The sequence below is a fragment of the Poecilia mexicana genome, unplaced genomic scaffold (assembly GCF_051168715.1).
Source record: "Poecilia mexicana isolate PSO_F unplaced genomic scaffold, ASM5116871v1 scaffold_17, whole genome shotgun sequence".
NCBI classification, from domain to species: domain Eukaryota; kingdom Metazoa; phylum Chordata; class Actinopteri; order Cyprinodontiformes; family Poeciliidae; genus Poecilia; species Poecilia mexicana.
In genome coordinates, this window is record NW_028263386.1 from 16,295,324 (window position 1) to 16,308,959 (window position 13,636).

At 40.8% G+C, this 13,636-nt stretch overlaps 2 protein-coding genes across 2 annotated transcripts; both read right to left on the reverse strand.

Annotated features, from left to right (window-relative positions):
• Positions 1–78: 78 nt before the first annotated feature.
• On the reverse strand, positions 79–3,934 carry arl14 (ARF like GTPase 14). Its single transcript, XM_015000126.2, has one exon. It carries the CDS (start codon positions 1,530–1,532, stop codon positions 930–932), a length of 603 nt encoding a protein of 200 aa, XP_014855612.1. The 5' UTR covers positions 1,533–3,934; the 3' UTR covers positions 79–929.
• Positions 3,935–4,849: 915 nt separating this feature from the next.
• Positions 4,850–13,563, reverse strand: LOC106925681 (protein phosphatase 1L). Its single transcript, XM_015000125.2, has 4 exons — positions 12,636–13,563; positions 8,829–9,003; positions 8,268–8,429; positions 4,850–7,688 (listed from the first exon to the last, which is right to left on the reverse strand). Exons 1-4 carry the CDS (start codon positions 13,032–13,034, stop codon positions 7,333–7,335), a joined length of 1,092 nt encoding a protein of 363 aa, XP_014855611.2. The 5' UTR covers positions 13,035–13,563; the 3' UTR covers positions 4,850–7,332.
• Between the last annotated feature and the right edge of the window lie 73 nt (positions 13,564–13,636).

Below are 13,636 nucleotides of genomic sequence, written 5' to 3' on the forward strand. Positions count from 1 at the left end.
TAAAATGTGAAATATATTTTAATCAGTATTTCTGAGCATAAATTGTGTAAGATATCTTATCAAAACATTGCAATAAAGTAAGAACATTCAAACTGATTTTTATTTTGTATGTTTACTCAACTAAGTTAGTTACATTTAACCTCATTTTGCCATTCTGGTATCTTTTTCTACAGTAGAAACGAGACAAAACAAGGTTAGGTTTCTCCGTCCAGTAAGACTATGTTTCAATGTAGTAATAAACATATTTCTAATACATTGCACACAGAAGAGAATTACTTTTTTTTAAATTTAACCTGTTTTGCCCTATTGAGATAACAGATCTCGTTTACGAGCCTGGACAAGACAGCAGCAGCATAGTGCAATAAGATTTCACAACAGAGTGGTAAATTAATAAAGGTCTGGAAACACTTTCACACAGACTCAGCTACCACAACTTTAAATTAATTAATCAGAATTTTTTTTTTTTTTGCCGATGCGGTTAGTCCAAGATTTTTCCAAGCATCAGATGTCGAAAACCCAAAAGCTTTCTTTTGCACTTCATACGCTTGGAATGACCGTTTTCAAAAATGTCCATTGAAGAATGAATGTACTTTCATATTTCAAAAGGGCTGTTTAAAGAGCATCCAGAACCAGCAAGGTGGACATAACGACCACTGACGATATCCGTCCACTTCTGGCTTCTGTCGAACACCAATGAAAACGTCTAGGAGAAATCGTATAATCAAAACAAAGTAATTGATGTAATTATAATCGAACCACTGTGAAACATGACTAGAAATGCAGGACGCTTAAAAAGTAACTTATTATGCCATGCATTTTTGCAGTGTATATCCAGTGAACTCCACAGAACAATTACTTGCATAATATGACCGCTAAGTTTGCTGTTGGCGGAAATAAGTTAGAAGTGGTACATATCTGACATGATAAGCTTATTGTTTGCTATTCGATCGCAGGTAGTGCACCCTATCCTTGATATTGTCTTTGACCGCTCCAGTCTCAGAGGGGAGTCTGACCATTTGAATCACTCGCCTAAAAGCCTCCTCGACTCCGAACCCCGTCGAAGCGGAGCAAGGCTGAACGAGCCAGTCCCGACCCGCGCACATCCTCCTCATGTTGAACCTGTCCTTCATCTCGGTGACGGTCAGCGCACCGCTCACGTCCTGCTTGTTGGCGAGCAGAACGACCGGGCAGCCCCGCAGATGGTCGCTGCGCAGCGCCCTCTCCATCTCACTGCGCGCCTCGTCCATGCGCCCAAAGTCCGAGGTGTCCACCACGAACACGACGGCTGCCGCGTTTTGGTAATAGTCCTGCCAGTGTTCGCGCATCTTGTCCTGACCACCGACGTCCCACACGGTCACGGCGATGTTCTTCCTGTTTTTTCTGGCGTCCAACATCTCCACGTTAAAGCCGATCGTCGGGACGGTGGAGACGCTAGCGTTGTGCTTCAGTTTGTAGAGAAGAGTGGATTTTCCAGCGTTGTCCAGGCCCAGAAGAAGGACTTGAACCTGTGGTTTGGAGATCGGGTGGCCCATGGCGGTGTGAATTCACACAGACTCTTTAGTGGTATGAGGGGCAGCCGCATAACCGGCCTGGTGTCATGTTTGCATAATGCGTTGCCCGGAGTTTAATAGATAAGCTATTATCTCTGTGCTGACTATAGTCATATATGATTCACTGTACACTGATAAGTCGCGGAAACGGGGGCAAAGTTTCGACCTATCCTTCATTTAGAGTCACACGATTTTTCCACCAACCAGAAATAGTTTTATTCTTGACCACGTCTCTTTCAAATGTAACCATTTAGCTTACATGCTGCTAAACCTATGACTAAAAATAGCCATTTAGACAGGATATTTTTATGGGAACATTATGAAGGGATGGGTGATTAGGTATTTGTTTAACAGGTAGTGACGGTTGTTGAATAAATAAATGACATCCTACCATCCTCTTTGTGGTCATAAAAGCAGAATATTCCTTTTTGAACTTCACAAATCGAAACTGTGTTTTGAACAATTGCAATGTTTTGAAGATATCTTACATAATTTATGTAATAATTCAAGTTTGAGCGCCCTGATTATAAAAGCTTTTATACTTTCCTGTATCTATTGTGGTCGAAACACCTGAACAAGCAACTGAGCGTTCCCTTTTCTCACAACAAAATCAATAAGGATTTTATTAACTTGAAATTATGTTTTAGAAAATGTATGCAACAGAACAAGACTTCAACTCAACAGTTAAAGTGTATTTGAAACCACAAAAGTAAAAAAAAAAAAACCCACCAGATTCCATCAAAAAAGAAAAAAAAGTATTTTTATTTATAACTGGAATCAGTAAATATGATGCTAATTTCAGCAATTATAGCACTGTTGGTGTGCAGACATATCAAACAGCCCTTTGGGGGTAAACAAACATCTCTCTTCTGCCCCTCCGTGTCAGAAAGTACTATAGTTAACACGTGACTGAGACAATAAATTTACAATTTTTAACAATTTAAAAATCCACTCAACTTAATGACAAATCCAAGTAATCATTAAATATTTTAAATATAAGCAATATTTGACCATCATGATACAAGACTATAAGTCTTTACGCCTTCCCCTGATTGAGTATAAATCGCATTAGGCAGTTAAACTTAAATCAAGTGTGGAAAATGTTATTCATGGAGTCTGTGTACTCAAAACAACAGACGCTAAAATGTTCAATGTAGACACTGGTGTCAGACACACCACATCTTTCAGTAAGACAAATTTAAAAATAATTTAAAAAAACATATAATAATAAATAAAGTGAAAAGAAATGTGGTCAGACTTTAAAAAAAATGCACCAGTTCTAATTCTCAATGATTTACATTCAAACTAAAATATCAAGACATAATAAATACAAATCAGTTGCATTTATTTTTTTTTCATTTTCAGTGCTCTAGCAATGAACATAAATAAATAAAAAGGAGAGAAAAATAAATAAAGCTCGGGTCAGACTTTGGAAGGTTCTACAGATACACATCCCAATCAAAGTGGTTCAAGCACTTTATCAGACTTGACTTCTCTCGTTGCTTTGACTTCTTTAATTTTACTCAAACGATTGTATCCATTGCAAAATCTAATGGATCAATGTAGATGAGCAACACATGGCAGTACACATGTAACACCGAGTTTGTAAACGCAGGCTTCTGCTTGCTCAGCATAACCCACAGTTACACTTAAATCACTGCAGTGATCGGTGTACAACCTCCTCCCCAGAGACTAGCAGGCCTTCACGCCCGCCCCGCTCCACAAGCTGCGGTGTGTAGCTGAGCATCAGCTTTAGGGAACCCAAATGAAAGGAACCTTGAACAGGAAGGTATTCAGTCACGGCTCGACTGATTCTTCCGGTAAAAATCCATGGCGCTCCATTGTTCGAATTCTCTTCCCATCAGGATCTGGTCCATTTTTCCCTCGGCTTCACCCAGACGCCACCAGTTGGGTTATCCATCACGTACACCAGTCCCTCTGTGTCACGGCGACTCAGAGGCCAGGAGTGGGCTGAGGAGTTCTCCGTGGTCCGGGCAGAATGGCGTAGACATCTCATCGGAGACGGCACCTTCCTCTGAATGTGAACGACGGAGGACGGAGTAGGGGATGGATCCATTTTCAGGCTCATGTCTTCTGGACAACAGCGGTGGAAAATAACGCGGGCTTCGACAGAGGCTTTGGATTCGTGTTGCCCCATGCTGGTTGAAAACTCACGTGACTTATTGACGGCTCCCAAAATGAAGTAAATGTTGTTCTTTCTTCCCACAGGCACTCTTCCTCTGTTGCCAATACCCTTCTGTTCTTTCGCTTATATTTGCCAAGTACACACGGGAAAGTAAAGTGTTCCGGTAACACTGAAGTGTGACACATTTTGCTTATAGGGCTGTTTGACACCAATGCGGGGGGAGCGGGAGGGGCGTGGGCATTGCAATAAGATCATGTTCAAGCTATATTAAGTCAGTCCACCTGCTGCACGCCGTCTCCGACCTTGAGTCAGAGGTGCCACCAAGGGAGACAATGTCCACCCCTATAAATAAATATGAAAAGGCTTGTTCCAGTTATTATTTTTTTTCCATGGTACAGAGTACAGTGACCTGTGAAAGTATTCACCTCCTTTAGATTGTTCTGCGTTTTGCCACCTCTCAACCTGGAATTAAAATGGAATATTTTAGGATGCGCATAATTTCATCCACACAAAAACTACAACTTTGAACATTTCACTTTCTTCTTTTTTGAGTTTGCTTCGTTTGATGCGTCACCCCAAGATTGCTATCCATTTGCCTTCCCTTGCCTTCTCATTTGGGCCCCCTTACAAAACTTACTGAGGTGCTGGAAGAGGTATTAGGAGTTGTGTACTCTCCTTTCAGGGCGACTTATCTTGCACGGATGACATTGAGAAGAAGCTATTTCTAACCCAACGGGAGCGTAGCTGGTGCGGTCCGACAAGCTCATGCGTTTCCCAGCTTTAGCTCACCAGTAGTGACTCATGTAGGAGCCACAGTAAACTGACCGATTTACAACCATGTGTTTATTTAGACACAGCGTCCTTGTTATGAGCACACAGCTCATTCAAATTCCAGAAAAGGTGATGAAAAGCACAACAGGATGGCTTTATCTGATGACAACTGCTTATGTTTTCATGTTTTGTGCTCTGAGCAAGGTACCTGTGATCTTGCACGTGCTTTTTATCTTGCCACGTGTGAGATAAAGACATGTATACAAACACTGATATGTAAAGTACTAGAAATGATTTTTTTTCTGGCTTCTGGTATTACAGATTTGCTAAAAGATGCATATTTTATATAGATGAGCATGGTTTAAATACTCAGAATTCAAACTTCTCAAGAGTAAAATGTTTTTATTGTAAACTTCTACTGAGGTACAGAAGGACAGAGATTAAACATACAGTATGCAGATCTTGTCGATCTGCCAGAGACATCCAAAACTCAATAAATAAGGCATCAGGTAACCTGTTAAATAATAATAATAATAAAAAAAATAGCTCTTATGGTTGCACTCAGATGATAACATAGTCATGGTTTACAGTGTAGGAAGTGAAAGCAGTAGTAAATCAAGTGTGGCTTACAGGAACTTTCTCTGACATGTCGCTGCTGCCCGTGAAGTCAGCTGCATTGCTTCATGAGCATATCCGCTTCATTACCAGCAGCATTCCCTTTATAGGCAAGGAGTTCACGATGAATCATCATTTAATTTGTTTCATCACCCAAAGTCTTGTGTGCTCATCTGGTCAAAAACTGCGCGCTATGACAAACACTTTAAGTACAGTACTTTGTTCATCAACAATGAGATGGTGCAGATGGTGAAAACATTGAAAAGATGTAGATTTTTATGTTTTACAAACATAAAAACCTTTTAATATTCCTAAGGGTAGTGTTACTATAGGCTGATATGTCCAAATAACCATAAAAAATCGCGAGCACTCTGAAAAATCATTTTGTTTTCCCAGCTTTTAAGTGCATGTTTAATAAATGAACTAGGCATTTTGGCCATAATTTCAATTTGAGTATCACCCACCTTCTGCAGACTTGAAAGAGTTAAAACAATCTGAAGGGGGGTGGGGGGGGGAGTCATTTTCGTGAAATTAGATTTCAGTAGGGGTCATTCTGCAAAGGAAAAGGAGAAGGAAAATTGACGGAAACCTTTTAAACAACTCCATCAAAGCCTGTTCACAGAAAAAAAAAATCCCATTTACATCGATGATCTCAGCTTTGCAAATCCTTTTTGGCGGTCACTTCCAGGAAAATCAACAACATAAACATTAGCGAGAAACAACAGCCCAAATGTGCATCAGCTGACACAAAACAACCAACGTTTTCTTTTCTTTTCTTTTTTTTTTGTTGTTGTGACAAAACTAACGTTGGAGTCAGGATCATCAAGAACTTCTGCCATGCTGTTTTTTTATCCAGCCTTGAATGCATGTGTATCTAAAGAATGCATCTTACATGGGTCTGAACAGATAGAAATGTAGTGTATTTTGTGAAAAATCAGAATGTGTTACACCTATGTAGTATGTGTGCGTGTGGTTTGAGGCAGCCCCACTTTGTATAATCACTGTTTCCTTTTCATTCCAGTTTTTCAAGACTCTCTGAGAACGGAGGCACACTTCCCTATAAACTGCCCGCAAGTGTCATAAAGTGGTCAAATGATTATTAGCCGAAATAATTAGAGCAGCTCCAGAGCAGCTGGAGTCACTTAAAACACTCAGCTGATGCAATCAAATCTTCTTCAGCCTAGATAGAGTGTCTGCATATTGTAGGTTGAAATGTTACAAATGACAAACGATAGCAACAAACGATAGTATAATTGTTTTATGGACTTGGTGAAATCTTAGATTACATATTAGGATAAAAGAAAAAACTAAGATTATTAAAAAATAATCATGTGCAAATTCTATTTTGTTTGAAAAGAAAACAATTAGCTATTTAATTTTTCATTTCAGAATTTTACACTTTTTTTTGACTACTTTTTTGGAAGACAGCTTACAGATGTAGAAACATGTGCTTCTTAAGAGTTCGATAAGTAAAGGACCTCTAAAGTCACAGCAGGAGCGCTGTGTCGTCTGACGCCCTACCGGTCGTGTCGACAGCTTATTTATTAGAATCCATGCAGTTCAGCATGCATTAATGCTGAATGCATGCTGAGGGCAAGACTGTCAACACTAAACGGGAACCATTCAAGTATGCAGGGGGTAAGTTTCGTACACTCAAAGGTTAGATCTGTGCACAGCGTTGCTTCAAGTTAATTAAGTATATTGGATCTGCTGCAGCCTTGTTGTTTAATATGACAAATTGCTTCTGTTCAGTAAGAAAGACTAGATACGTACAATTCAGAGCATCATCGTATTACCACAAGCCCGTGGTTTTGCATTTACAGTTTTAGCACCTTCCTATAGTAACACAGTTTCTCCTAAAAGCATCCCGTAAAAAGCTCCCAGTGGAGTTGTACTGTCCATGTGCAATTTACAGTAAACAGAAGTAAAGCAGTCACAGTCTGGTATGTGCTGGTTAAGAGAAAATCCCCTGTGTCTGTAGTAGTTCTGTACTTACTCTGCACTTATGTTCTTTTTTTGTTTTTTGTTTTTTCAAGAATTGATCATTCATACAAAGGTTAGTTACAGTATGTTTAAATGTCCTTTTCTGAATAAATTGACAATTGAAAAACATAGCTTTGTTCTTACATGAGGAAATTTATGTGCCGACTTGTTATAGGTACACACCTCAGCTTTCCTGTAACCTTCCTGCTGCATCCAGACGAGGGGTTAAAAAAAAATCCTTCTGATCACAGTGTGAGCTCCCCAGACCTACACACCGGCCTTGCTACTGCCCCCGGCTCCACTTTTAAACTTTACCACCATGACTGTGATGTTGTCGGGGCAACCGCGGTAGAACGACTGGAGCACGATGCTCTTGGCGCCGAAGTGAGGCTCGTCCAGGCGCTCGCGGACGAAGCGCACTGCCTCCTCGTTACTGAAGGCGTCCCAAAGACCGTCAGACGCCAGGATCATGAACTCAGGCTGCAGTTTGTCCAGGTCAAAGGTCATTATATCTGGGTCGGGAATGACCACGTTGAGGTTCTTGAGAGGGTAGTCGCCCAAGGAGCGAGACATGGCCAGGATTCCCTGAACTCGCCAGGATCCGTTAAAACTGATGAAGCCGCCTGCAGGTAAACATTAGTACAAAGTTATTTCAGAAAAAAATGTCTACTTCTGTTATCAAAGAGCTATTAAAACAAATCGTGATGTTGTGATTATTACCACGAAATGGCTTAGCTGTTTTGCAACAAATGAAAATAATAATAATAATAATAATAATAATAATAATAATAATAAAAGACCATTTGAGCAAAAGTCTAAGTACTTTGTAAAAAAATAAGAAGTCTAATGAGATAAACTGATATCTAGTCTTGAGTTAAAGTGGGTAAAAGTTCTTAAAAAAAAACTAAACTATTTTACAGATGAAATGGCCACCATAGATATTCCTAAACGACCTAATACATTTTAGGAAAAACTGGGAAAAACTTGAATAGAAATATCGAAGCTGCATTACATAATCAAAATGCAGAATTCGCTGAGATATGAGTGTGTAAATTTATTTATTTATTGTCCGATGCAGTATATTTTAACAGAATGCTATTTTGGATTCCCCCTGTAGATGGCAACAAAGAACACTAAAATCACACTGAAGGGTGTTGCAGTAGATTATGTTGGATGCATTGCAGCACTGCCTCAGCATGTACCTGCTCTCTTGATCCTCTTGCGCTCTTTCAGCTGATATGGCTTGTGGTCGTGCGACAGTGCGACGGCGTTCCCGTCTTTGTCGCACAACACTCCGCGAGAGTCTCCGACGTTGGCCACAGTGAGCTCTCTGTCTGACAGCAGAGCCATCAGGCACGTTGTACCTGAACGAGACGTTCAAAGGGAACGACAGAAACCAGAACATGTTTAAAAATCACATCATAAAAAAAAAAAATCAAATATTTAAAATGTACTCAATATCTTGTTTTAGTAATTGAAAAATATTGTTGCTAAGAGTAAATGTATTTTCGTTTTACAAAAAAAATTATCTGAAAAGTGTATTTGCATCTTTTCCTGAAACTTTCCCTACAGGGTGTGTTTAGGTTTTTTTTTTTTTTTTACCAGAGATTGTTCTAGAGTATGTGATAAAAAAGAAGAAAAAATGATTGCGCCAAAAGTTTATCACAGTTTATCACGGTTTCTCCCTTCACTGGGCTGCTGCGGTTCACGTTAATTTATCCCCCTCCCTCCGTCCCTCTGGCCGCCCGCCTCCCCCTCCCGACCTGCTTCATCATGGTTGGCGGAGAGCTTGTCCAGCATCTCCCGATCCACAGCCAGGATGCGCTGCTCAAGAATGCTGGCGTAAGAGACAGCGCTCTCCCTCTTCTCCCTCTCAAAGGCCTGCAGCTGCTGCCTCAGAGACTCAGGCAGGTGGGCCTTGGCATAATCAGCTGCAGCCTGCGGCAGACAGGAAGCCAAAGGAACACAAACAGACCCACAGTGGCGATTAGAGAGATACGACAAGAAAGTGGAGGCACAGACAGAGCAGAGTTGTGCTTTGCGTGGATGCCGTCAGTGAGCTCAGAAATGCCGTGCATGTGACGGGAATACGCACAAAGAGAACAAGGTTTGCTTTGACTTGATTTTGCCAGATTTTATCAGAACTTTATTATAAACTGAGCTGACATGTTTTTCTATGAGTCTCTGGGTATAGTTTTCCCATATGCCATTAAGCTGCGCTGAGCAAGCAGCCAGTCTGAGCTGAATCATTGAACAGCCTCCTCATCCTGCACAAACATCTACTTACTTGCTTCTTCCCTCGGTTTTCCTGCTAGAATTTTCTTTAGACCAAAAAGTACAATTAACCATCTTAATTGCTCTCTTTTATACAGTCAATGTGTCTTACAAGCAGATGATTAAAATAATTTCACATTATTCTTGGAGCTGCTTTCTGATGTGGCGATGTGCTTAAACAGTTTCCAGCAAATATGACCTTTCATGTGACGTTTGCTTTGAATTTCTATTTTCAGAAGTAAAGCTTCACTTGGCAGTGACTTGACTGCGCGCAGCACAAAAGACAGCCACAATGCTGCAGCGAAGTTACAGCGCTAACGATCGCAGCACCCCTCTCTTCAAACAGTTTGTCGTCATGCAGAATGTGAGATTGCAAATCCGCTGCAGCAAAGGTGTGTGAACCAGAGGAGAGGTATTAGCCCCGAGATTACGAAATTTTAGATAGAAACAAAATCCTACTTAACATGGGAGAAACATCATCACCTTTCTGCCCCTCCCCCTCGCCTCCCGTTCTGCTGAAAGAGTACTTGCGCATTATTTAATTGGATAGAGTGGTACTCTTGGCGACTGGATGAGGAAAAGAGCTTAAAGTGCTGTTTTCCATTTGCAGCAAACAGCAAAAAAAGAAGAAAAAAAAAAAACGGCAGGATTAATGCAGTTGCAAACCTTTTTAATAGCCAAAAGATTTTTACTGCTGTTGTATTTAATTAGTGAATGTAAAATATGGGAGCCGTGGTATTAAAAGTGGACTGATGTATAGCCTGGGTTTCTTGCTGACATCACTGTTATATCAAAATGGCTTTGCTCCTCTCTCAGCCTATGGCTATAAACTTGAATTTGATAGAGCAAAGTTGTAAACGGGTGTGTGTGTGTGTGTGTGTGTGTGTGTGCGTGCGTGCGTGTGCGTGTTTCCACAACATTAATCTCTGTAAATCAAGCTGTGAAAGCAGCAGCAGCTAGTGCTGACTTTCATTTTCAGGGGCACAACTCATGATTCAATGAATACAGCAGGGGAGGGAGAAAGACAGACATGTCTAAAAAAAATGTTCTTTGTATTTTCAGGCCTGGGACACAACACACTGGTCTATTTCTCCTCATATGGCTCTGCAGGAGCATCGCTACGTTCAACATAGTTTCTATGCATTCACAACTGATTCCAAAGCAGGAAACTGTCTTGATGCTTAAGAGGAGATAAGTGGAAAAATATATGGAAAAATGGGTAAGCAAGTACATGCAAAAAGTAACTTGACATAAAACAATAGCTGCTGCTGTGAGATATTGCCATTGAGGGCGGGAGGGGTGTCAGACTGATAAGAGCAACAAATATTATATTAAATAAGAGCTACAAACAAAAGTTTGTAGGAATACAATAAACAGAGAAGTCCAAATGAGCAAACACCAACTACACTGTGTCTGTTGCCACAGCATGTAGGACGGGCGCATCTGACATTTCCTGTAAACCAGACAAAAGACCATACAAACGCTCCATTTCCAAGATTTAAACTTAAATAGCCATTAAAAGTAAAGTTTTATTTTTTTTTTAATATGTAAGCAATTGGACAGTGACCAGAAATGGAAACTTTCAGGTTGACTTCAGCAGTTCCTCTGGTTTGTTGAAGGAAAAATTGCACTAAATTTTGTCACTGAAATGACACTAACAACATTAAAAAAATTTTAAACCGCGTTATTTTTTTCCACAAATATCAAAATCTCATACAATAAAATGCACTCATTCATTTATCTTAAGCCTGAGAATTAAAAGTAAGTGGCAGGTTCTCTGAAACTGACAGGAGGTTTTTCTATTTATATTTCTAAGGTAGATATTTACAACTAATCATTTTCCAAACGGCCGTGCAACATTTGCAACTCTAACAAGTTTTATTTAGCTAGAATGAGGTCAACAATTGGTTAATGCGTCATACCTATGCAGTAACAAGTCATACGAGCCTGAACACTGCAGTATGGATGTGTTGTGGAAGGAGACTCAAAATTAGCTTTATTCAGTGTCAGTAAGGCGTTTAAAAAGGAGGGGAACACACACACACACACACACACACACACACAGTTGACACTCACCATGCTAACTGCTAAAAAAAGATACAGTTTAAGAAATCAACTATAGCAATCATTGTCAAAAGTGCTTCTACTCATTACAGAAATAATTAAATAACACAACTGAAAAGTATAGAAAAATATATCTTGGAATGCTGCTAAAATTGTAACGAGGCTTTTCACAGAGAAACAGAAACTGTTAGGCAAGTTTCTTAAATATTCTCATTGAATTTTACAAACCGATTACATTACATTTCTTAATATACAGATGCAGTTTTGTTTTCTACAGACAAAATCAAAATATAGTTCACCTGCAATCCACTTGCAGGAGAAACTGCGACAGAATCAATCACTATACAAGTTTAACTGTTTATTATTTTTGGTATAACGAGTGAGGAGTAAACAAGACTTGTTTCATGCACTGAAAGTCATGTGAAACTAGGAAGTGTTTTCATAGCCAGGCAGGGCTCTCACATTTAATTCAGTTCAGTTTGTTTATAAAGCGTCAATTCACGACAAGGAACTGTGTCATGGAACGACGGGCTCTAAGATTTCAATGTCAGGAAACGTCGACCAGCAAACAGAAACAGAAGCCGACTCTCTTAAATATTTAAGCAGCGTGAAAGCATATTTGTGACGATAATGTTAATTATAAACTTGTTTCTTGTTTGTTGCAGAGAGTACGGGGCTCATAGGATTCATCGTTCAGAGAAGTCTCAAACTACACACTCCCGGTGACAGATGGCGTCTGAAACCAGAGGTCGTCAGGCACAGCATGAGAAAATGCTGACCCTTGACAGTGGAGGGAGTGAATGAGGGACAAAAAGCGCACACACATACACACACAGCACACAAAGCTCATTGTTACAACCCTTCAAGTCAACTCCCTGAGAGCCACAGCCATTGTTAGGGTGTTAATACAAGAAAATACAAACAAGGAATAAAAAATAAATAAATAAATAAATAAAGGGGGAATGACTGTTTAGTTTTAAAAGTTTATGAAAATCCAAATAGTCAAAGCAAATGATTTTTGGTTAAAACTTTGTAATTCACAATTTTTCCCCTTACTAAAGGAACATTTTGCCTCCTCACATGAGGAATGTAGTTTCCCTGGCAAAAACTAGGATTTCGTCACATTTTGTCTTCGTTGATTCAGATCGTTGTTAAACTGAAAACAAACGCAACATCCACCGCATCTAAACTCACTGCAGCAGCTGTAGCGAAACGGGCCTGCGATACAGTACCTCTCCCCCGTGACCGTCGAATATCCCGAATATAGACGGGTGGCTCTTGTTGGTGATGTCGGTGAGCACCTCGAACCGGTCCTCCATGTGATCCCTCCTGCCCTGTATGGAGTACACGGCCACGTTGTTATTCTTGAACTCCCACGTCTTGGAGAACTCCGCATCCAGGACGCTGAGGCCTCCAAGGCGGTCGTTCTGCATCATCTCCGCCACTTTCCCCTTCACCATCTTCACGGCATCCCGGCTGGACTTGACGATGGTTTTCACCTCGTCGGTGTGAAAGAAGTAGCTCCACAGCGCCAGACTGATACACAGCAGGAACAACGTCTCCGGCCTGAGAAGAAAATAGCGCATGATCCGACCCAAAAGAGACAGGAGCGTCATTGTGTCTCCTATCATCACACGCAACCGAACTGCAGTCTGACTACCCCCTCCTCTTTTGGCACGGTTCACTCCATCCGCTTCGCGGAGCTGTGAAGAGATCGATTTACTATCACGATGACGGACAAAAACGGAATTTAGGCTCTGAAAACGCTCCTCCGTGGGCTGGCTTCTCCAGCGTCTCCCAAGCGCATTCGCGCACTAATCGGGTGGAGAACCAACAGGCCACTCTGTCGGTGATTCTGACCGATGTCTTGGTCCTATCCTCGGCCCCCTGAACAGCTGCAAAGGAGCTGAGCAGATCTCCCAGGTCCCATCGCTGAATGGCCGAGTTTTTGGGTCAGACGCACATCGGAGAGCGAAATGAGAGTCTCAATGCTGTGACTTGGCGGTGTCCTCCTTTTCCGCCTTTGACCCCTTTTTTTTAAATGTGTATTTAGCCTCCGTATTAATATGATTTTTTTTCACACTACACGCCTCATTTCTTGAAAATTGTCACGAGAAACGGGAGACGATGGGGACACAGCCGGAAGTGGATTGCTTGTCTTAATAAAGCTAAACACGCGACAGAGAAACAATAAGGTCTGGGCAGAGCTTTGCTAGAGAAGCCTTTATTCTGA